This window comes from Amphimedon queenslandica, unplaced genomic scaffold (genome assembly GCF_000090795.2).
Source record: "Amphimedon queenslandica unplaced genomic scaffold, v1.1 AMPQUscaffold_13311, whole genome shotgun sequence".
Classification (NCBI taxonomy): Eukaryota; Metazoa; Porifera; class Demospongiae; order Haplosclerida; family Niphatidae; genus Amphimedon; species Amphimedon queenslandica.
The window spans coordinates 79,264-103,370 of NW_003546453.1; the positions used below are offsets into that span (position 1 = coordinate 79,264).

A 24,107-nucleotide genomic window follows, 5' to 3' on the forward strand; every position below is an offset into this window, starting at 1 on the left:
ATCCATTATTATACCACTACATAAAGCATGAGACAATCTACTTACTTCATGCAAGGCAGCCATCCATCTATAATATCTTTCCATACATTAGTAGTGTGATTGTGCAAATCATGATATTCAAAAAATGGCCTAAAGAGAAATAAAGAAAAGAGATATAGTTGATGTACCATGCATACATGTATATACATGCAACTATCATCACACATTTATGCACAATGTATACAAATACATTAATTAGTTGAGGTTATAGATGATCTAGTTCTAGCATAATCATGCAGGCTATAGGTGACTGTATAGTAAAGGCTGTAGCATCTAATGGTAAGATTAACTTTTTGGTCTCAAGTTTCTTGACTTTTGTTATCATGAAACTTTACAAATCTCAAACCTATACAGGATAAACTGCAATGAACAGGAAATGATAAATTTGAGTCACATGGTTATACCCATGTCTTTTCATTTGGCTATACTTACATCTTTGTTTACACAGTACCCACAAAAGCATATCTACTACTGGCAGGATATTCATTATGAAAGATGCTATTGGACATCTAATCCTATACTGAGGAGCAAACAATATGGGCCATTTGAATGCCAAGCACTAGTTCCTCTAATGGTATACCTATGGTATAAGATAGTAAGCTGTTTTTGCTCTACAGTCCATCACAGTCTACAGTTTGATTATTGAGTATATTATTATCAATATAATATATATCCAGTACAATAATGAAGATTGCTGTCCTTCTTGTCATTAGCTGCTTCATTGCTGCTGCTTACAGTGAGAGTCTAAGTAAGTTATCATTATTACTGTCTATTAAACAAGTAATGGCATACATTTATCAAAAGGACTTCCACCTCGACCTCCAAAGCATGGAAAAGATAACTTTGGTAGGTACATAGATCAATTCATTGTCAATAATTATTTAATTTATTATTTTTTTGTAGATTTTGTCCCAATGGATGCTGAAGTTGAATCAAGTGAGTTAAGAAAAGAACAGTAAATGTTATAGTATTAAAATTTAGTTGCTTTTTTAATTATAATGTTAATAGCCAACATAGTTACACTGTTTTTGCATCATTTTTTACAGAAATTGGTGAAATGATTGAAAATGAAGATGAAACCGCCGGTAAACATTAATTAACTAATTTAATTGTCTCCCCTTTTTGCTGCAGCCAATATGTTATATCATTATCTTCATGTAAATGTTTTGTAGAAGTTGAAGAGACTGGTCGATACTTTTGGTCAGATTACTGTAGGTGCTACAAGTACAGGGGCCATAGGAGGCGCTGTCGCATCTTCCGTTACATAATCAGGTGTTATGCATATGGTAGAAAACTATGCCTCTGTCGTAAGAGGTATTGAACCTACGGGATCCAAATGAACTCGACTAACAATATTGAACTCATCATTATTAAGCTGCTCTAAGCCTTTTTTGTATAATTATGTTCAAGATTAAAAGTTATTAAAATAAAAAAGTTTTGATGCTTATTATTATTAATTATTAATAAGTTTTAGAAGGCAAAAGTTGTTTTTAAAAATTTTATTTAATTCTAAAAATAAACAACCATTAGAGCTATTAAAGAGAGCAACAGTCCATAGCAACGGTGCAGTATAAACATCATATATTACTTCATGTATGGTCAGTATTGTGATACTGCCAGCCCACTCTTGCTGTATAATATAATATCTGTTTAACATTGCACAATTCAGCACAAATTGTAAATCATATTGAACATCAATTATTGAATCAGCCCACAGTTACAAATCTCAGCTATATTATAATAAAAAATAATTGAAATAGCATAATTAATTATATCTTCTACAGTTATTATTAGACTATACAACATGTACTTACTTAATATGTCAAAAATGTTATTGAGTTTCATTCCAATTGTTGATGCAGATATCATATTTTCCTCATATCTGTCTACTCTTCCAATCTCTCCTTAAGTACATGAATCTCATTCATACTACAATTTCTGAAAAAATCCCTGTACTATAGTCCATGGTTTTTCCAAAAAATGGCTCCAAAGTCATCCCAAATTTTATTACAATGTCTGATACATATAGATGTCTTAATCCTGTGTAGAAAGTTTGAGCTAATTCCAATTTCAATTTTTGAGTTATGATTATTTTTTTTAATTGGCCAAAATCTGAAAAGATGACTCCAAAATTACCCTGAATTTTTATTAGATTTTCTGATACACATTGATGTCCTTATGCTAGATCTATCTAGCAAGTTTGAGCTGATTCTGACTAAAACTTTTTGAATTATGACTATTGGTTACCCAAAATCTATTAAATAAAAATAAATAAATAAATGAAATAAATAATACATTTTCATTTGGCTATGCTTAGATCTACATCTTTGTCTACAGTACACATAAAAGTATATCTACTACTGGCAGGATATTCATTATGAAAGATACTATTGGACATCTAATCCTATTGTTAGTATTGGACTAACAATTGACTATTATTATGATACTGAACAACAACAACAATTGAAGGAAGTATGTATATCATTGTTCCATTGTTATTATCTTACACTAACAATTGATGGAGAGATAGTCATCTGAAAGTAAATGAATGCCAAGCACTAGTTTCTCTAATGGTATACCTATGGTATAAAAGTAAGCTGTTCTTGCTCTACAGTCCATCACAGTCTACAGTTTGATTATTGAGTATATTATTATCAATAATATATATATCCAGTACAATAATGAAGATTGCTGTCCTTCTTGTCATTAGCTGCTTCATTGCTGCAGCTTACAGTGAAAGTATACGTAAGTTATCATTATTACTGTCTATTAAACAATTAATGGCATACATTTATCTTATAGAAGCTCCACAGATTGAAGATGATGATGAAAACACTGGTAATTATCTTCATTTTTTAATGATTACTTTATTATTTTTTTGTAGATTTGGCCTCAATGGATACTGAAGTTGAAGCAAGTGAGTTATCAAAAAAATACTGAAGCTGTGCTATTAAAATTAAGCTATTGAGTAGTGATAAATCCTCATTATTTAACAGCCAACATTATATTATCATTTTTTAATAGAGTTTGATGAAATGATGGAAAATGAAGATGATGAAACTGCTCTTGATGGTAATTATTAATAGTTTAATTGTTCCTTTTGTGACAATCAATGTTTTATTATTATTTTCATGTACATGCTTTTTAGAAGCTGAAAGCCGCCCCCGATGGTTTTATGCTAGTTATTGTAGATGCCGCTTCCGTCGTCAACGTTGCCGCAGGCTAAGACGTAATCAGATCCGTTGTAGAGGACCTCGTAGATCTAGAGAATGCCGTTGCCTTAGGACAAGGCGTTAAGCAAGCAGTAAATGCTTGCCTGCTAATGGACCGGACTAATAACATTGAACTCATAATTATTAAGCTGCTTTAGGCCTTTTTTGCTTTAATAATTACATATTTTCAGGTTTTTTTGCTATAATTATATATTTTCAGGTCCTTTTCTGCTAAAATACATTTCATTCAATTCTAAATGTGAACAAACAAAAAGGTATACCTTAAAAGCAACAGTCTACAGCATTGTACAGTGTTAGCATCATATCTTAATTCATGTATTGTGATACCTCCAGCCCCCTCTATAGTATTTGATTTCTAATTCTACATGTAACATTGTGTGGGCCATTAGATTTCAATCAATATGTATTATGTCATTATTATTACAATTATTTGCGTGGGTGTTGATCAAACATTTTGAGCTAGTAAAGGAGATTGTTCATTTATTCATTCATTGTGATTCAAAGATCATTGAGAGTAGATCTGTCTTTACTGAGCATATGGTTTTTGGGGAGTTTAGACATACTATCAAAGAGTCAGTAAGTTTTGCACTATTTCATAAACATCAATTTGCACAGTTTACAAATATGCTTATAGAATCTACACATTAAAAAGAAAAACTAAAATAGGATGATTAATACTAACTTATTAGATTATATTCACTTACTTTATGTCAGGAACATTGCCTTGTATTCCTCTTGAGTTTGATTCCAAATGTTGATGTAGATCCTTTTTTTCAGATCTGTCAGCTCTTTGACCAGTTTCTTCTTAGTATATATGTATATATATATATATATATATAGATGCCTCATTCATACTACAATTTATGAAGAAATCCCTGTACTATAGCCCATGATTAAAAAAAAAATGGCTCCAAAATCATCCCAAATTTATTACATTTTCTAATCCTCATTGATGTACTTGTGCTACGTATAGCAAGTTTGAGCTGATTCTGACTAAAACTTTTTGCATTATGACTATTGTTTATCCATGTGTTTCCATTTGGCTATACTTACATCTTTGTTTACAGACGGTACCCATAAAAGCATATCTACTACTGGCAGGATATTCATTATGAAAGATACTATTGGACATCTGATCCTATTGATAATACTGGACTTTCAATTGACTATATTGTTATGATACTGAACAACAACCACAATTGATGGAGAGATAGCCATCTGAAAGTAAATGAATGCCAAGCACTAGTTCCTCAAATGGTATACCTATGGTATAAAAGTAAGCTGTTCTTGCTCTACAGTCCATCACAGTCTACAGTTTGATTATTGAGTATATTAATTATTATCAATATAATATATACATCCAGTACAATAATGAAGATTGCTGTCCTTCTTGTCATTAGCTGCTTCATTGCTGCTGCTTACAGTGAGAGTCTAAGTAAGTTATCATTATTATTGTCTATTGAACAATTAATGACATACATTTATCTTATAGAAGCTCCACAGATTGAAGATGATGATGCTGGTAAATATCTTAATTTTAAAATAATAACTTTATTAATTATTATTATTTTTGTAGATTTGGCCTTAATGGATACTGAGGTTGAACCAAGTGAGTTATCGAAAAATACCAAAGCTGTGCTATTAAAATTAAGCTATTAAGTAGTTATAAATCCTTTTAATTTAACAGTCAACATTACATCATAATTTTTTAATAGGCTATGGTGAAATGATGGAAAATGAAGATGAAAATGCCGGTAATTATTAATTAACTAGTTCAATTGTTCCTTTTGTGACAATCAATGTTTTCTTATTATTTCCATGTGCATGTTTTTTTTTTCAGAAGTTGAAGGCCGCCGCCGATGGTTTTATGCTGATTATTGTAGATGCTATTACCGTCGTCAACGTTGCCGCTTTCCTGATAATCAGGTCATCTGCAGAGCACCTCATCGTAGAAGAGCCTGCCGTTGCCGTAGGACGCGTTAAACTAGCAGTAAATGCTTGCCTGCTAATGGACTGGACTTATAATATTGAACTCATAGTTATTAAGCTGCTTTAGGCCTTTTTTGCTTTAATAATGACATATTTTCAGGCCATTTTTTGCTAAACTGAATTTCATTCAATTCTAAATAATAATAAACAAACAAAAAGGTGTACCTTAAAAGCAACAGTCCTCAGCAATGTACAGTGTAAACATCATATCTTAATTGATATTATAGTCAGTATTGTGGTAACTCCTCATGCTGTAGTGGATCTTCTTTATATGTGATTTCCACTTCCATACTATCACTGAGTCATGCACTATTATATTTCATAAATCATCTTGAACACATCAATTGAATCAGTGCATGGTTTATAAGTACACTACACCTATAGCTATAAAAAGAATAACAAAAATGGGATAATTAATACTTTTTAAAATACTATCTTATTAGACTAGTCTATATTTGCTTACTTTAAGTTGAGAACATTGCCTTGTATTCGATCATCTTGAGTTTGCTTCCAATTGTTTATGTAGTTCTCCTCATAGATATCTGTTTGCTCTCCTAGTTACTATCTTTGTAAATGACAATAAAAATACAAATGTAAGCTGAATCACTCATTCATAATACAATAAGGACAAGTAAAATAACATAATTATTAATAATAATTATTATCTACTAAACTATTTTAACTATAATAGCCTCCAATGGTGGGAGTTTCTTGGGTAACTTTCTAATTTCGAGCTCGGATGCACCTGGAATACGTATATAAATTACATAAACTATGGATCTACTTATAAAGAGATAATCTAAAAAATTTTTATACCTGTCTCCTTTCCTTCATCATTTCTTTTAAGTTTCAGTTTCTGCTGCTCTCGATCTCTTAACAATTCCTTATTGTACCTACTGTAGCTGATTCAAAATTTTAGACTAAAACTATTCAAATTATGACCATTGGTATATATATGTTTCCATTTGGCAATACATACATCTTTGTCTACAGTACCCACAAAAGCATATCTACTACTGGCAGGATATTCATTATGAAAGATACTATTGGACATCTGATCCTATTGTTAGTGATGAATTAACAATTGAATCTTAAAGGCTATTGTAATAGTATTTAATAACAACAACAATTGAAGGAATCATTGTTCTATTGTTGTTGTCCTACACTAACAATTGATGGAGAGATAGCCATCCTGAAAGTAAATGAATGCCAAGCACTAGTTTCTCTCATGATATACCTATGGTATAAAAGTAAGCTGTTCTTGCTCTACAGTCCATCACAGTCTACAGTTTGATTATTGAGTATATTATTATCAATAATATATATATCCTGTACAATAATGAAGATTGCTGTCCTTCTTGTCATTAGCTGCTTCATTGCTGCTGCTTACAGTGAGAGTATAAGTAAGTTATCATTATTATTGTCTATTACACAATTAATGACATACATTTAGAGTCAAAAGGACCTCCACCTCAACCTCCAAAGGATGAAAAAGATAGCTTTGGTAAGTATATAGATCAATTTATTGAATTTATTTTTAGTGAGAGTATAAGTAAGTTATCATTATTACTGTCTATTACACAATTAATGACATACAATTATCTTATAGAAGCTCCACAGTTTGAAGATGATGATGATAACACTGGTAATTATCTTCATTTTTAAATATTTACTTTATTTATTATTATTTTTGTAGATTTGTCTGCAATGGATGCTGAACCTGAATCAAGTGAGATATTAAAAATAGCACTGAAAGCTGTGCCATTAAAATTAACTTTTTAAACTTAACAGTCAACATTAATTATCATTTTCTTATTAGAATTTGATGAAATGACAATAAATGAAGATATATGTAAAACCACTGGTAAACATTAATTAATTAATTTAATTGTCTCTTTTGCTGCAATCAATATAATTATCTCCATGTACATGTTTTTGTAGAAGTTCAAGGGACTAGCCGATATTTTTGGACTGATTACTGCAGGTGCAAAAGATACATTCATGGTAGGTGTCGCTGTCGTGTCTACCGTTACAGAATCGTATGTTCTGCCCCTCGTAAAAATATATGCTACTGTCGTTTGAGGTGCTAAACCTGCAGTTGGACTAGACTACTGAACTCATATTAATTAAGCTCCTTTAGGCCTTTTTTGCTATAATTATTATTATTACATATTGTCAGGTATTTTTGCTATAATTATATATTTTCAGGCCCTTTTTTGCTAAAATAAATTTCATTCAATTTTAAATAATTATAAGAGCACTAACAGTGGTACAGCAACATGCAGTGTCAATAATATCATGTCTTACTTCATATATAGTCAGTACTGTGATAACTTCTCTTGCTGTAGTGGATCTTCTTTATATCTGATTTCCAATTCCATACTATCACTGAGTCTTCCCCTATTATAAATCATCTTGAACACATCAATTGAATCAGTGCATGGTTTTACAAGTACATCTATAGCTACATAATAAAAAGGATATCTAAAATGAGATAATTAATATACCATCTTCTACTATTATTAGACTATATTTACTTACTTTATGTTAGGAACATTGTCTTGTAATCCTTATGAGTTTGATTCCAGTTGTTGATATAGTTCTCTTCCTAGCTGTCTGCCCTCCTTAATTACTATTAATGTCTTTATGAATGACAATAAAAATAAACTACAGCAGATGCATCATTCTTCATGCTAGATACATGCACTGACTGTCAGAACTAAAATTGTACCTTTAACTGCAGTCTGTATATATAATACATTAAATGTTGGTCTACAATAATCAGTTCAGTTCTGGTATTCAGTGAATTAATGTGTGTCAATAAGTACCTGGGCTACTGTTAGTAATAATACATTATCTTTGAAATAATGACAAGTAAAATAACATAATATTATTATTAATAATAATTACTATCTGCTACGCTATTTTAACTATATAGCTTGCAATGGCGGGAGTTTCTCTGGTAACTTTCCAGCCTCAAGTTCGTGGACTTTGTTACGAAGTTTTCCAATTTCAAACTTTTGCAGTTCCAGTACTCTAGTCTGATCTGCAGCCTCCATACGTCCGATACCCCCGGAAGGAGGCGGGGCTCTTATGCCAGAGAGAACTGCTTGATCATCAAACCCGTTCTTCCTTGCTATTTTGAGAGCAGCTTCAAAATCATGAGCAATTGAGCGAGAGGTCTTCAACTCTCGTCTCAGGTCATTGATCTCTTTTAATAGAGACACATTTTCCTTAAAAAAATAATCATAAATTCAGGATTATAATTATCATTATTATTATTACCTGCATAACTCTGACTGTGTCAGATCTATGTATTTCAGAGTCTTTGGTGAGTTTCTTTCTCAAGGAAGCAACTGTTCTTTCCATGTGCTCTCTCTGTCTGGCATATTCTTTATGGAGATCTTTTTCACCAGTAACATCAACATGAGTAGCAGACTGAGGAGAGAGAGAGGAAGGGGAAAGAAAGAGAGAGAGAGAGATACATGTATGTACATGTAAATCAGAGTATATCCATTAATAAACGTTTTATGTACACATCATACCTCATCGTAATTCTTCAAGTATCTTTTGTAAAGGTCTTTGATTTCTTCCTTGAGGACTTTGGGTTCTTGAATGTGACGAGTTGTCCCGTGAAGGCTACACTTGAAATTTTCTATCTCAACTTTTAAGTCGTGTACCTGACATAAAACTATAAAGAGGTAGGTTTTCTTTAATTTTTATACCTGTCTCCTTTCTTTCATCATTTCTTTTGTGGTAGCTTCAAGTTTTAATTTCTGCTGTTCTCTTTCTCTTAATAATTCCTTATTGTATCTGCTGTAGTCACTGAGCTCTATCTCCATCTATTAGGAAGAGCAACTGGTCAGTTTCTGAAAAATACCCAAGGCTATAGCCCATGGTTTTTTCCAAAAAATGGCTCCGAAATCACCCCCAATTTTTATTACATTTTCTGATACATATTGATGTCCTTATGCTGTGTAGCAAGTTTGAGCTGATTCCGACTTCAATTTTTCAAGTTATAGTCATTTTAAGAAAATGGCAAAAATCTGAAAAGTACCCAAGGCTATAGCCCATGGTTTTTTCCAAAAAATGGCTCCAAAATCACTCCAAATTTTTATTACATTTTCTGATACATATTGATGTCCTTATGCTGTGTAGCAAGTTTGAGCTGATTCCGACTTCAATTTTTCAAGTCACGGCCATTTTAAGAAAACATCAAAAATCTGAAAATTACCCAAGGCTATATAGCCCATGGGTTTTTTCAAAAAATGGCTCCGAAATCACCCCAAATTTTCATTACATTTTTTGATACATATCGATGTCCTTATGCTGTGTAGCAAGTTTGAGCTGATTCCAACTTCAATTTTTCAAGTTACGGCCATTTTAAGAAAGCGCCAAAATTCTGAAAAAATCACTGTACTATAGTACAGTGATTTTTTCAGAATTTTGGCTCTGAAATGATCCCAAATTTTTATTACATTTTCTAAGACATACTTTGCTTATTTGTTCCTTTTTGCTTCTTATCTCATTCTCTCTCGGCTCCATTTGCTTTCTCAGCTCCTTTATCTTGTAATCCAATACAAACTTAAACTTCTCCAGCTCCTGGTTTTTCTTCTTTAAATCATAAATGCGCTTTTCCTAAAAGAAAAGACAAATAATGTCTAAATGTACATAAATAATATATTTTGTACTAATAGTAGGAAAATTGGTGGAGCTTTATTTTTTACAATTTAGCGATTCTACACTTACTTTATCATTAATGGTGTCATCTCTCTCTTGTATTTCTTTCTTCATTCCTTCAATGTCGTTCCTTAGTGAGTTGATGATTCCTTCTCTCTTCTTCACCTCTTGCTTTAACTGGTTGATGCTGCCCTTCAGTTCATTAATCTCACCTTGAAGACTGTCTACCTATAATGAGTATAAGGAAGAGTAAATAATAATGGGGTGGGGTTTATTTACTCTTGGTATAAGTACATGTAAATGGACAAGAAAAGCAACAGAATATGGTATACATGTACATGTACAATGTATTAATATAGGTTATACAACCAGATAAAATAATAATAATAATAATAATAATAATAATAATAATAATAATAATGATATAATAATTATTGTTTTGGTTTTAGTTTATAATAATAGTTAGTTTTAATTTGTTTGTTTTGACTTGTTCATTAAAAAAAAATAATAATACCTTTTTCTTCAATATTCCAGTATCTCCTCTCAGTTTAAGGTTCTCATCACACTGTTCATGGAGTTGTCTCTCATAATGATTCTTCAGTGCTAGTATTTCTTGGTCTGTGTCCTCCTCCATCTGTCGCTGGATCTCTTCAGCCTCCCTTTGCTGCTTCCGGAGATCATCAGCACCCTAAAGAAAGAGAAGAAGGCACTGAACATTTGAGGAAGAATCATTGTACTATATATACCGTATAGCAGGAAATCTTGGAGGGGCTAAAATTTGGCAAATTGCTAAATTTTAGTGATTGGTGGATTTTAATTTGGCGAATTAGTGGCCACGTGCCATTGAGCATGTGTGTAATGGCTCAAAATGATGGATTTTATTTTGGCAAATGGCTATCAAAATGCCAAATCTGCCAAAGTTAATCCCCTCTAAAATTTCCCACTATACGGTACTGTACACTGTACATACTTTGTCTAGCATGATTCCTTTCTCGTGCAGTTTCCTTTCATAGTGCTCCGTTAGTTCCTGCAGTGCTTTCTCTCTTGCGTCCTCCATTTCTTGCAGCTGTCTCTCGTAGTCTTCCTGGAGTCTCTGGCTCCTCGCCTGTAGCTCTTGATACTTCTCATACTCTCCCATCAGCTTCGTATTAGTAGTAGTCTCTATAATGTACAATAATAATAATAACAACAACAACAACAATAATGATAATTTATAATCGTATTGTGATATTCTAGTTACAGTCATTAATATATTATGTGAATTGGAATTAATAACAACAACAATAATAACAACAACAATAATAACAACAACAACAATAACAATAATAATTTATAATCATTCTAGTTACAGTCATTAATATATTAATTAATATTAATCAATTAATTAATATTGGTCCTAATAAGCTGTAACTATGAGAGGCATTGCTGCCTATGAATAGCATTTTAACCCTCTCCCTCCCTTTCCCTCTGTATCAGTCCAGTACAATAATGAAGATTGCTGTCCTTCTTGTCATTAGCTGCTTCATTGCTGCAGCTTACAGTGAGAGTATAAGTAAGTTATCATCATCATCATCATTATTATTATTATTATTATTATTTAATACAATACATCTATTCTATAATACAGGCACTGGTGAGGAGACACTACAAGAGGTCCATGCTGGTTCTATATATGCCACTAGCTGTCAGTGTCCATTAGATCAGTGCACACTAGTAGGTCCAGTGTATCACTGCAAGGCTGAGTGCTGGTGCAGTAGCTCAGACTCCAGGGCTTATAGACCTCATCACTGTGAGTGCCTTAAGGAATACTGCACTGGAGATAGAGCTAGCAATACACTGGAGTGTAGAGGGACACCAGCTTGTAAATGTACTGTTACTACTAGTGCTGACTGACTGACTGAATGAATAATTATATATATAAGATATTCTATGGAGAATAGGGAACTGTAGTATCTATCATGTATCATTATTATTATTAGTTTATTATTGTAGTTTAGTTTAATATAACAGTGTCTTTATTATTATTTTAATGAAATTTGGCACAACTTCAATATTTTGATTATAAATTCATGTACATGTACATGAATCATTGTCAAAAGAAATGAATTCAAAAGATACTTCTTAATTAAAATTAATTAATCATAATTATTTAATTTATCTCATTAATGCTTGTTTGGGTTGGCAGTTGCATGTATCCATAACATGCAATAAAATATCAAAAACATCAAAAATAATTAACTAAAAATAACTCACAACTACACGTACATGTACATGTATTATAGCTGACTTAACACTCTCTGATTCTCTCTCTCTCTCTCTCTCTCAGTCTCCAGCAAATAGGATCAATATATCCAGTACAATAATGAAGATTGCTGTCCTTCTTGTCATTAGCTGCTTCATTGCTGCAGCTTACAGTGAGAGTCTAAGTAAGTTATCAAGATAGACACAAGCCTACATTATTATTATTAACAATATGCAATGCTGATATCCATGCAGTGTATAAATCATTGGTTCATTAGATACTGGTGAGGAGCTAAAGGACAAGGCTAGCATTACAGATAATCGGCATCAGTTTATCTATCCTGATTCATGCCAGTGTCAGCCATGTGCTATATTGAAAGAGAAGAAGGAAGCACGTTGTACTGGGGACCAAGTCTGCAAGTGTTGGATATTAGCCACTTCAGCTTATGAGTATTATGACTACTGCAAATGTCAACTGGATAAGTGCGACTGTGGAGTTGATCTGTGTACCAAGATATCTGATTCCATTGATTGTAATGGAGATGGGTCTTGCATGTGTAAGGTTAAATAATAATGAGAGGGATACTTTCAGGAATTTGTATTATACAATTATAATTAGAAGTTACTATCAATTTGTAGTAGAATTTTCGCTGTTATTATTATTATTATTATTATTATTATTATTATTATTATTATTATCATTATTACTATTATTACTAATTTGTAGTTTTCAAAATTTAAGGATTCAATGTCACTTTTAACTGTAATTTATTATAGCGGATTTAGCAAAGATTAAGCTAATTATTAGTGCCACCACATGTACATGCATATTATACATGTAAAATACATGAATAATAATAATAATGTTGCTATGCTATTAATGACTGACCTCTCTCCTGTACTTCCCTTGAGTGTGATTCCAATTGTTGATGAATCTCTTCCTCATATCTGCTCTCTAGTCTCTCTTTATCAGTCTTTAAATTCTATTTTAAAAAGAGACAGTTGACATGTACACATGTACAGGGTGCATGTATGTACTTCATTCTTGGCTTTAAGTGCTTCAATCTCTTGTATGAACTTATCTGTGAGGTCCTTGATCTTCTCATTGTAGTTCATGTCCTTCAGTCTTAGCTGGTACTCATTCTCCATCTTCAGTTCTTCAACTCGAGTACGTAGTTCAGACATTGTCGTATTCTATGGACACATTTTAGTAATTACATTAATTATTATTAACAAATTTGAATCAATTAAAGTCAAACTTTTCTCATAATAAACATGTCCCAAGACCAATGACCAGTGACCAGTGACCAATGATCAATGACCAGTGACCAGTGACCAATGACCTTACATATGCCCATTATACACCATAGTATGGTATGCATGTACTTTACCTTTTCCTCAAGGTCAGAGCGTGTTATTAATATTTCCTCGGCATAGTTTGAGTCTCTCTCTCTCTTCAACATTCGTCCTTCTTTATCAATGATCCTGAAACTGAATATGGTACCATCTTCTCCAACTGATATTAGGAACTGATCATCATATGATATACACATCTGGGGAGAGGGAGAGGGAGAGAGAAAGAATATAGAAGTAACATTTTACATGTACATAATAATGTAAAATGATAATATTAAATAAATAATAATAATACTTAAATAATAATAATAAAGTATACTGTATGGTCTAACCCTGGCCACAGGAGCAGAGTGTGCCTGGTGCTCATGCCATTCTCCTGGTTCAACTAACGGGAACTTCACTGACTGTATGGTACCATTGGTAGTGCCAACAAACAGCATCTTCCCTGAGTGAGAGAGAACCACTTGAGTTAGGACTGCATCACCTGAACTCATCTGTCTAACTACCTATTGATAATAATAATAATAATAATAATAATAATAATAATAATAATAATAATAATTAATAACATGGTCGTAGTATTCATGTATAAGTATTTTCATTAAAATGGTCATAACTTGAAAACTTTTAGTCAGAATCAACTCAAACTTTCTATGCAACATAAGTACATGTATATGTATCAGGAAAAATTATAAAAATAGCAAATTCTCTATTTTTCAATTTTGGCAAAATTTGGCTCGAGACCATGTACTATAGTACAGGGATTTTGAGTCGATTTTGGAGCAACTTTAAAAATTCCTAAAAATCCAAATTTGATCGGAATCAGCTCAAACTTTCTACACAACATAAGTACATGTATACGTATCAGGAAAAATTATAAAAATGGCAGATTCTCTCCTTTTCAATTTTAGCGAAATTGACCCATGACCCTGTACTATAGTACAGGGACTTTGACCCAATTTTGGAGCAACTTTAAAAATCAATTAATACCAATATTCCTAATAACAATAGCTGCTGCCAATACTCAATGACTCACTGTAGCTTCATTGAGGTTGATCTCCTTCAGAGTCCTATCAGACCCAACAGCATAGACGGACTTGAGGTCAGGTGACATGGAGACACTGGTGTAGGCACAGTTCTTGAGGACACACTCCTTCTCTCTCTTAGAGGAGAGGACGTTCCACTCGTAGACTGACCCGTCCATACTGCAAGAGATGAGCCTCGAGTCATCATTGCTCCATATAATACCACGGACCTATGGAAAAGAGGGAGAGAAAGAGAGAAAGAATTCGTTACAGTAGCTGCCATTTTTGCACACGTGATGTCATGTGGTTAAAATGGGCGTGGTTGCGTGGGCGTTCAATTTGAGCCCCACCCCCTGTTGTTTGCATGCAGTTTCAATGCTATTTTTTACCTTTCCACTGTGTCCTTTCAGATTTGCTGTGTTTTCAAAAGAGAATGTTCCATAGACTTGAATGAGGTTGGCATTAGCTGCTGCAAACAGATGACCACCATTACTAAAAGAACACTGTGACAAATAAAACAATAATTAAATATTTTATTATTATTATTATTATTATTATTATTATTATTATTATTATTATTATTATTATTATTATTATTATTATTACTTCTCTGCATCCTCTGATCATGATCTCTTTAAAAGGTCTAATATCATCAATAAGTACATTCATTAGTCTTAGTTTCTCACTGAACCCAACAAGGAGGAACAGTCCACTGGGGTGTATGGCCACACTGTAAGCTTCTTCTTGGAACTCCTTAGCAACATCAAGTGTACTGGAGAGGGAAGAGAAGATGGTGGAAAAAGAGAGACAGAAGAAATATGAAAGTACATGTAATTAAGTTGCACCATTGTAAAACAAAGCAAAGCACACTACAATGCTGTATTCTGGAGTATTAAATTTTTAAATAATGACACATCCATCCATGCAATGTGTATATATAATAAGACTCTGCTGCATTAGTTATACCAGCACTAACTTTGTCTCATAGTTCCATATTCTCACACTCTTGTCCATGGAGCAGGTAGCAATGACTGGTTTCCTCAGGGACACATCAAGGCCAGTAATGGCCCCGTGATGAAAGGATGAAGAAAGATAGTCAAAAGCAGCACCCTGTATTGAAAAATAAGCACAATTACTATAATATCTTGAATTTATTTATTATTTTAAGTTACCTTTCCTAAATCAGCAGCAGAGAGTGTAAGTACATACATCTGTCTTGATCTAGTGTTGCATATCACATTCTCTTCTGCTGGACTAATGGCCATTGATAATATTTCTAAATCAACTCCCTCAGAGCCACAGCCACTGCTGCTACCTGTGGACATTGATATATCAATGATTTGAATCATGATTTCTAGCCTAACCTGCATCAATATCATGCTTAGATTGATCACTACTGATCCCGGTTAATGGATCAACCCAAATGCTAACGGATCTAACTTTCTTGAAGTTATTCTTCTCTTCTGTCTTCTCAAATAAATGGACAGTCCCTGACCCACTGGTACACATGAACCCTTTGGTATAAGAGAGAAGAGAATAGACTGGGAACTGATTAAGAGGAGGAACTATAGAGGGCCTAGTTTGAGGACTAAAGAGAGAAAAGAAAAGAAGTGTTTAGTACATGATATATACACATAATGCACATCGTCTTACGTTGAGGATTTTGATGCATTGCTTGATGGAGTAGCTACAGTTTCAGCTGAGACTATAAACTCATTCTTCAGGTCGCCTCCTTCAAATAGTTGAACTTTCCCTGAGTCTGTCCCGAGGATCAGCCTGTCCTCTGAAAGCCAGGCCTGACAGAGATAGGTCTGTGGCTCTATCTTTGTGAATGCAAACTGTTTGAAGGCTCCTTCTGAGTAGCGATACAACTTAAAGACCTTCTCACCGACTATGCAGACCTGAGTGTTGTCTTGAGGATTGAATGAGACCTACAGAATACAATTTATTAATAGATTATTGTACTTGGAAGACTAGCAGTAGTTCATTTCAAATTGTGTGTATGTATGTGTGTATAATAGTGTTCATTTAAATATCACTATAATCACTTGCTTAATTTCTTTAAAATACATGTACATGTATGTTTCCACTATATTAAACATTAATTTTGTTTGGCCTAAATTTAACATTATCATTTTAATTTAGAATTTTTGCACGTCTCTTGCTAAATTTGCTAAATTCTCATAATTATCAATTACCTGGTTGACTGGGTTGTGCGATACTTTGATATGAGCCATTGGTTTAGCTTTCTCCCAGTGCCAATAGACCAGTGTCCACTCTGGCCCTCCTCCCTGGCCCACCAGGTACTTTGAGTCAGGAGAGAATGCGAGACTAACATACTCTGTTGCAGTCACTTCAGGACAAGTGAGGACTTTACGCTTTCTCATCGAGTGAAGATCAAAGACAGTAACTGTTGGTCTGTCAGGATGCTTTTCAGCCACAGCAGCATAACGTCTGTTGGAACTGACAGCCATTGCTGAAGCTCCTTCCCCTCCTTCCAGATTGAAGGGAAGGAACCTCTGTATCTTTTGGTCTGTGTTGAAAAGGATGAGGTTCCTTCCCGCCGGGTATATGATGGTCTGCTCGTCCACATAGCTGGCATTCTGGCTGACCTCTCCTTTCAGCCCAAAGGAGTAGTTCAACTGAGCTGTAGCTATTGACATTTTCTCAATTCAATCTTCACACAGCACAATTGATTTTTGGTTGTAACCCAGTTGCTATGACTACTCCGTTGTCATGGAAATGATTGATTGAGCATGCGCGGGAGGTTTCTATGGTAACTTTAAGATGGCGGTCGTTTCCATGGAAATTAGTAACTGAGCATGCGCAGTTTTGCCCACGTGTAGTGGTCAGGACATTTTGGAGGTGGGAAAAAGTGTTAAAATCTCTCAGAAGGAGCAGTAGCCATGTCTCGAATGAAGATAGAGGAGGTTAAGAGCACTACCAAAGTGCAAAGAGTAGCAGCTCACAGTCACGTCAAAGGTCTAGGCCTTAATGAAGAGGGCGTGGCCAAACCAGTCTCGTCAGGTCTGGTAGGACAAGAACTAGCCAGAGAAGCTGCTGGAGTAATCACCGACCTCATACGAACCAAGAAAATGGCCGGTCGAGCCGTTCTATTAGCCGGACCCCCAGGGACAGGAAAGACTGCTCTAGCTCTGGCTATTGCACAAGATTTGGGTCCAAAAGTCCCATTTTGTCCGATGGTTGGGAGTGAGGTGTACTCGTCTGAAGTCAAGAAGACCGAGGTTCTCATGGAGAACTTTCGTCGGGCGATCGGTCTCCGTATTAAAGAAACAAAAGAGGTTTACGAGGGAGAGGTGACGGAATTAACACCTTGTGAGACCGAGAACCCGATGGGAGGGTACGGGAAGACCGTCAGTCACGTAGTCATTGGACTTAAGACTTCAAAGGGAACCAAACAACTCAAACTAGACCCGATGATCTACGAGAGCCTCCAAAAAGAGAAAGTCCTTGTTGGCGACGTCATTTATATCGAGTCAAACAGCGGAGCCGTTAAAAGGCAAGGCCGATCGGATACGTACGCTACCGAATTTGATTTAGAAGCAGAAGAGTATGTTCCTTTACCAAAAGGTGACGTTCATAAGAAGAAAGAAGTGGTTCAAGACGTGACGCTTCACGATCTTGATGTTGCTAACGCCCGCCCACAAGGAGGACAAGACATAATGAGTATGATGGGACAACTTCTCAAACCTAAGAAGACGGAAATCACAGACAAGCTACGTAAAGAAATCAACAAGGTCGTTAATCGTTACATTGATCAAGGAGTGGCCGAGCTTATCCCTGGGGTATTATTCATTGATGAAGTCCACATGCTTGATATTGAGTGCTTCACATACCTTCATCGTGCGTTAGAGTCATCGCTAGCTCCCATCGTCATATTCGCTACCAATCGTGGGAACTGTCAAGTCAAAGGTACTGATCTATCAGCTCCTCATGGCATGCCGAGGGATCTACTGGACCGTATTATGATCATACGTACTCTGCCTTACTCTCAGAGTGAGACGGTTCAGATACTCCGTATCCGTTCGCAGACCGAGGGTATTCAAATTAACGACGAGTCTTTGAATATTCTCGGTGATATTGGAGTGAAGACGACACTTCGTTATGCTGTACAGCTCCTAACACCTGCTAGTATACTAGCTCGTATTAATGGGCGTGACTCCATTGCTCCAGAGGATGTGCAGGAGATTAACGAGCTGTTCTTTGATGCAAAGTCTTCGGCAAAGATGCTGGCAGAGCAAGAGGATAAGTACATGAAATAAAGTGAAGGAGAGACTCAATGGTAACTGTTCATTGCATTCACTTATGTAAATAAGTAACTTGAAACATACTGTACATGTACATATATCATGGTAACTAGTATGTAATGTCTAGTCTACTCTTATTATTAATATTATGTGTAATGTATACTATTGTTGACATGCAAAATTAATTTATTATTAATTGTTTATTTAGTTTGTGGGTGTAGCTTGGAGGTGTGGTATCCAGAATCACTGTGAAGTAGTTCTGGTTGTGTATGTACATGTACGTCAGGATGTGTACATGTACATATGATCACCTATGGCATTAAAAGGAAATGATTAACATGCTGCTATAGTTTACTTTTGACTTTGTATGTTGCCAAGAATGGAAAGTATGACATGCAAAACCAAAACAACAACAACAACATATCATGCTGGATATTATCCAATACATGTATGCATGGTTCAGCTCATTTTCATCTAATTGGGTTCTATAGTATTCATATTCTACTACTACTGATCTGATCCTTAATAGATACAGTGCTTGACAGTGCATACTTTGTGGATATACCTGGTTTCACTGAGTCCAAGGAGGCAATTTTTGTAACTTTATATTTAAAAACCATTTTAGTCTTCAGGGGCTCTGGATGATGTTTTTCAGCTCACAACTTCTTGGTGATAGAATGTGTGGGCTTGTGCATAATTCATGCTTTTACCATCACAGGTACAACTCATTTAATGATCTATACCATACTCATAGATACTCTCCACAATGATTGATTATTAGATCTACCACCCACACAATAGAATCTAATTGGTAGGTGTGGTTTATTCGTGAGAGTTGCTCTTTGCTTGCTGCTATTCATTTCTTTCTTTATCATTCCAATCCTTATCTTTCTCTTATGGTATGGATAAGAGCATATTATTTGGTATCACGTGATTCTCTTCCCACAGGCACTATTATATTCCTTATAAGGCATTCAGCAGGTTTACAGTAGATTTATGTTATTGTCAAATTACAAGCTGTCATTAGGTTGTATTACATGTAACTGATCAATAGAGTTACTCTCAATTAAATTACTGCAACATTGTTAATCAATTTAGCAGTTGATTTGCTGCTATGTATCATGTAATGTTATGTCTACTAATTCTTTTTGTTGTTCTCATCATCATCCTTCTTTTTCTTCATATTATATCCAACACCAACAGCAAAAGTTAAACCAGACAGAACTAGTCCAGGTATTCCTATTGTTGCAACTGCAACTAATCCAACTACTCCTACTGCTGCAGCAGCAGCAGCAGCAGCAGCAGCTCCTGCAACAATTGCAACTTGACCTTGGCCAGTCTCTTCTCTTCCAGTAATGGCCCAATTGATTAACGATTCACAATTTGTGAGCACAAAGTCAAATTTATTTTCCCCAATCCTGCTACGAGCACGCCTTATAGCATTTTGACCACGATGAATAGCAACTTCAGGATCATCATACTCCAAAAGCTCAACCCTATCTTCTTGTGGGTCTACGAAAATGTTTTCCTCTTTCACTTTTGCAATGTCAGTGCCGTTTGATAGTGAAAATGAACTTGGCAAGGCTGCAGAAGTAGCAGCTCCCACACTTGCTTGCCTGTACTCAGACTCAGTGTAATGAATGACACGTAGTAGCAATCCATTATTGATGACTTTTATCACCATCATGTGGTGATTATACACCATACGACAGACTCTTATATGATCACCTATCGGAATAAAACAAATCATAGTCATGAGCAACAGGCACACTGCAGCATTGTAATTGCATACAAAATGCATACATTAAGATTTAAGCTACCTGGTTTCAGTGAGCCTAGAGAGGTGATTCTAGTAGCTTTATATTTCAAAACCATCACTGAGTGAGATGATAATCAGTCACTGTCTCCTACCTATGCTGCTCACAATAATTAATTATATGGTATGTGTGGGGGCGTAAGACTAGTAAGGCGTGGTTTTTTGTGGGAGTGGCTCATTTGGCATTTCCAGAAATGCTAACTGTTCTCATCCTTTTCCTTATAATTCCAATCCTTATCTTCCTTTTATGGTACAGGTAAGAGCCTATTAGATGGTATCACGTGATCCTCTTCCTCCAGACACTATTATATTCCTTATAAGGTATTCAGTAGGTTAGGTATAGCCCATCCTCCAGTGGAGCCTTTCACTGGTAACGTTAATGGAATACTGAGACAGGTAATTTATTAATTAGTGGTGGGTGTGGTTAATAACTGTTGTTTATTAAGGGTATTATTGAGTCTTTAAATAATGATATCAAAAAATACGGTAAAGTATTTGGGTACGTCATGATTTACTTTAATGATCTTTAATTTTTTATGATTAAATAATAAAATTGTCAGTTATTATTGTTGTTTGTATCAAAATAAGTTCGTAAATATTAATTTTATATTTTGTTGCATTAGGTGGTACATTGGTACTGATAAATGGATGATTGTTGCTGATACAAACATGCTAAGAGAAATATTCATTAAGAGCTCGGATCACTTTAACCAAAGACCAGTTAGTGGTTAATCTTTTTTAAAATTTTATTTCTTTTTAGGATAGTCCTATTATTTCAATAGCACGGGATGATTTGCCCCCTGGACTGATATTTCTAAAGAAAGACGAGTGGAAGGTTATAAAACCAATAGTGACGCCATCATTCTCTGCTAAGAAACTGAAATTAGTACGAATAATAATGATAATTATTATTATTATTGTTGTTGTTGTTTTTGCTTTTTGTTTGTTAGATGTCACCTCTTATCGAGAGAAGCTGTTCTTCGTTGAAGGAGAGGTTTGCTGAAATATGTGAATCGAAGAAAAGTTCAGATCTTTTTGAGTAATAAACATCATCCATTACCTTTTCATATCTCCCCCTCTTTCTTTATTATCCTCCAGTGTGTTTGGCCAGTTTACAATGGAGACAGTGTTGGGAGCTGCTTTTGGTTCTCAAGTTAATGTATTAAAAGGAGAGGGAGACTCACTCACTGAAGCAGCTGCTGGGATGCTAGCTGAAGCAACTATCAACCAGTTACTATGGGGATACATCATTATGTGTAAGAATATTAAAATAAGGCTATGTTTATATATATTAAGAAAACAATGCAATCAGTAACGTGATAGAATCTTGATAGAACTCTATGGAACCGAAAACAGTCTTCAAAGTGTATCTTTTTAAAAATGATCCTTTTGCTTTGCTGTGTAAACCCACCCTAAGCTATTGATGAATAAAAATTATCTTCACCTGAAGACTTGATAATTGTTTTTGTGTCAACTGCTAACCACAACAATGGGACTAGGACTCCAGGAGGGGGCAACCCATGAGACCTTTTACAAATAACTGTGTATAAAAAGAAGAGGATTATTGTGTTCAGTCACATTCCGTTTGTGATGGTAGCGTAGTTAAAGCTGGTAAAGCTGGTAAAACAAATTTTTGAATGGGTTAATTCATATTAACCCTATGATTCTTAACTTGTAAATCAAAAGTATTAATATTAATTTCACCTCACAATGATTGAGTGATTGCCTGCCAATGATAGTGTTGTGAAGCTCTAAGTCATTACTTTAATTATTCACTAATATACGTTGTATTTAGTAAATAATCAATTACTAATCTTTTCTTATTTTCTTTGAATTAGCCCATTTCTCCAGTATCGTTAACATCCTATTAACAATCGGTAGTAGCCTTTACTCAACAAAACTTAAAAGGGGTTTTGCTTTCCTTGCCAAGTTTGGTTTTCGACTGATCAAGGAGAGAAGGCAAACAGCCAGCTCCCTCCAGGTAAAAGATTATGAAAAGTTACTTATTTGTTGCTTCTTACAGAATAAAGATTTCCTCCAGTTATTAATGGATGCCAGGTCCCCTCCTGAAGGAGGAGGAGCTGCCAGTAATAATGTTAAAGACTCGCTGAGTGATAAAGAGATTGTTGGACTGTGTATTGACTTTATGTTAGCCGGCTATGAAACCACTAAGAACACTATGAGTTACATCTCTTACCTACTAGCTATCAATGATGAGAAACAAGAGACTCTCTGTACTGCCATTGATGAATATTATCAGGAGAATGAGGTCATTAGATGCAATAATAAATGAATATATTACTGGTATTTCTTTATTAGTATGCTTCATTGTATGATGCTAGTCATGATATCCAGTATCTTGATTGGGTCGTTAGTGAAGGGCTCAGGATGTATCCACCTGTTTCAAGGTCTGTTAAAGTTTGAGTTGTTTTTGGCTAATTTTTTTTACTTATGACCAATTAAAAAATTGGCCAAATTCTGAAAAAATTTCTGTACTATAGCCTTTCCCCCCCCCCCCCAAAAATGGCTCCGAAATCATCCCCAATTTTTATTACATTTCTTGATATTTATATACTTACTTGGAAAAATTGCCTCCTGATCATTATTATTATTTATTATTATTATTTATTACACTAATTGTACAGAATTGTCAGAGATTGCTGTGATGATTGTGTCATTAATGGCGTCCAGTTCATCAAAGAGTCTAAAGTACAAGTACCAGTTCAGTACCTCCACTACTCACCCGAACACTGGGACCGGCCTGATGAATTTATACCAGAAAGGTAAAGTGATGGGTATATTATTCTATATTGCATAAAAGAATGTAGAAATGAGAGAGAGAGAGAGAGATTTTGAGACAATTTTGTAGTAGTACTAAGCCTGCAACTAAGTATAAATCAAGGTATAGATTAATTCTGCTGTGTTAATAAATTATATTAGTGTTATTAGTTCATTTTAATTAACTGTAGCTGCAGTTAATGTTGCAGTCAATCCTATACTCAATAATGAATATACTTCTCTATTGATCAATTCATTCCTAGGTTTAGTCCGGAGGGTAAAGAAGGACGGCATCCATTGTGTTATGTTCCTTTTGGGTATGGCCAGAGGAGCTGTATTGGAATGAGGTTTGCTCTCATGGAAATTAAAATGGCACTTACTGCAGTACTGAGGGACTTTAAATTTGAAATATCCAGCGACACACAAGTAAGAAAAACTACAGCAATAATAATAATAATAATTAATGATGATGATGTTTTTCTAGATTCCATTAAAATTGACTCAAGGCATAACCCAGTACCCAACTGATGGTGTCTACTTGAAAATAATTAAAAGATGAAGCTCAATTAGAATTTTAATTTTAATAATTTTTACAATTAAATGAATGCAACCAGTTTACATTATAATTTCAATGAATAATTTTAATATAATTAATATTGGGCGTGGTTTGTTGCCCACGTGG

At 34.5% G+C, this 24,107-nt stretch overlaps 7 protein-coding genes across 11 annotated transcripts in view; 5 read left to right on the top strand and 2 right to left on the bottom strand.

Annotated features, from left to right (window-relative positions):
• The window catches only part of LOC109583334 (uncharacterized), a 4,701-nt gene extending 1,192 nt beyond the window's left edge, over positions 1–3,509 (top strand). The window contains exons 1-5 of one of the 4 annotated variants that reach the window (XM_019998628.1): positions 573–787; positions 844–885; positions 943–975; positions 1,086–1,124; positions 1,212–1,491. In XM_019998628.1, coding sequence (XP_019854187.1) covers positions 724–787; positions 844–885; positions 943–975; positions 1,086–1,124; positions 1,212–1,360 — 327 coding nt within the window. In that variant the 5' untranslated portion in view covers positions 573–723 and the 3' untranslated portion in view covers positions 1,361–1,491. Of the gene's footprint in view, positions 1–572; positions 788–843; positions 886–942; positions 976–1,085; positions 1,125–1,211; positions 1,492–2,624; positions 2,785–2,841; positions 2,878–2,923; positions 2,957–3,063; positions 3,112–3,187 lie in introns of those variants that run through there. The other 3 variants (XM_019998626.1, XM_019998625.1, XM_019998627.1) reach the window with 3 other exon arrangements.
• A 1,047-nt stretch (positions 3,510–4,556) lies between these two features.
• Positions 4,557–5,382, top strand: LOC109583335 (uncharacterized). The gene is made up of 5 exons (XM_019998630.1): positions 4,557–4,707; positions 4,765–4,794; positions 4,849–4,881; positions 4,988–5,026; positions 5,113–5,382. The coding sequence occupies exons 1-5, from the start codon at positions 4,644–4,646 to the stop codon at positions 5,253–5,255; spliced, it is 309 nt and encodes a 102-aa protein (XP_019854189.1). The 5' UTR covers positions 4,557–4,643; the 3' UTR covers positions 5,256–5,382.
• A 1,129-nt stretch (positions 5,383–6,511) lies between these two features.
• On the top strand, positions 6,512–7,491 carry LOC109583333 (uncharacterized). Of its 2 annotated transcripts, XM_019998623.1 has the most exons (6): positions 6,512–6,664; positions 6,715–6,765; positions 6,871–6,906; positions 6,958–6,990; positions 7,081–7,125; positions 7,203–7,491. In XM_019998623.1, the coding sequence occupies exons 1-6, from the start codon at positions 6,601–6,603 to the stop codon at positions 7,349–7,351; spliced, it is 378 nt and encodes a 125-aa protein (XP_019854182.1). In that variant the 5' UTR covers positions 6,512–6,600; the 3' UTR covers positions 7,352–7,491. The 2 variants fall into 2 exon arrangements, with proteins under 2 accessions (XP_019854182.1, XP_019854183.1); XM_019998624.1 differs by lacking the exon at positions 6,715–6,765.
• A 604-nt stretch (positions 7,492–8,095) lies between these two features.
• On the bottom strand, positions 8,096–17,268 carry LOC100631952 (cilia- and flagella-associated protein 57). Its single transcript, XM_019998622.1, has 20 exons — positions 16,762–17,268; positions 16,217–16,494; positions 15,928–16,151; positions 15,736–15,878; positions 15,540–15,673; positions 15,170–15,335; positions 14,953–15,066; positions 14,575–14,793; positions 13,871–14,044; positions 13,574–13,735; positions 13,221–13,376; positions 13,072–13,165; positions 10,912–11,102; positions 10,456–10,629; positions 10,011–10,169; positions 9,756–9,899; positions 8,987–9,103; positions 8,807–8,941; positions 8,547–8,699; positions 8,096–8,494 (listed from the first exon to the last, which is right to left on the bottom strand). The coding sequence occupies exons 1-20, from the start codon at positions 17,224–17,226 to the stop codon at positions 8,192–8,194; spliced, it is 3,705 nt and encodes a 1,234-aa protein (XP_019854181.1). The 5' UTR covers positions 17,227–17,268; the 3' UTR covers positions 8,096–8,191.
• A 123-nt stretch (positions 17,269–17,391) lies between these two features.
• LOC100641514 (ruvB-like 1) lies at positions 17,392–19,027 on the top strand. The gene has a single exon (XM_019998641.1). The coding sequence runs from the start codon at positions 17,470–17,472 to the stop codon at positions 18,844–18,846; it is 1,377 nt and encodes a 458-aa protein (XP_019854200.1). The 5' UTR covers positions 17,392–17,469; the 3' UTR covers positions 18,847–19,027.
• An 860-nt stretch (positions 19,028–19,887) lies between these two features.
• LOC109583337 (uncharacterized) lies at positions 19,888–20,749 on the bottom strand. The gene is made up of 2 exons (XM_019998635.1): positions 20,652–20,749; positions 19,888–20,559 (listed from the first exon to the last, which is right to left on the bottom strand). Exons 1-2 carry the CDS (start codon positions 20,704–20,706, stop codon positions 19,970–19,972), a joined length of 645 nt encoding a protein of 214 aa, XP_019854194.1. The 5' UTR covers positions 20,707–20,749; the 3' UTR covers positions 19,888–19,969.
• A 42-nt stretch (positions 20,750–20,791) lies between these two features.
• On the top strand, positions 20,792–24,033 carry LOC105313394 (cytochrome P450 3A21-like). The gene is made up of 13 exons (XM_019998634.1): positions 20,792–20,903; positions 20,947–21,043; positions 21,094–21,146; positions 21,271–21,367; positions 21,408–21,533; positions 21,598–21,686; positions 21,746–21,903; positions 22,486–22,628; positions 22,671–22,916; positions 22,967–23,055; positions 23,293–23,430; positions 23,689–23,851; positions 23,910–24,033. The coding sequence occupies exons 1-13, from the start codon at positions 20,842–20,844 to the stop codon at positions 23,982–23,984; spliced, it is 1,536 nt and encodes a 511-aa protein (XP_019854193.1). The 5' UTR covers positions 20,792–20,841; the 3' UTR covers positions 23,985–24,033.
• The last annotated feature ends 74 nt before the right edge of the window (positions 24,034–24,107 follow it).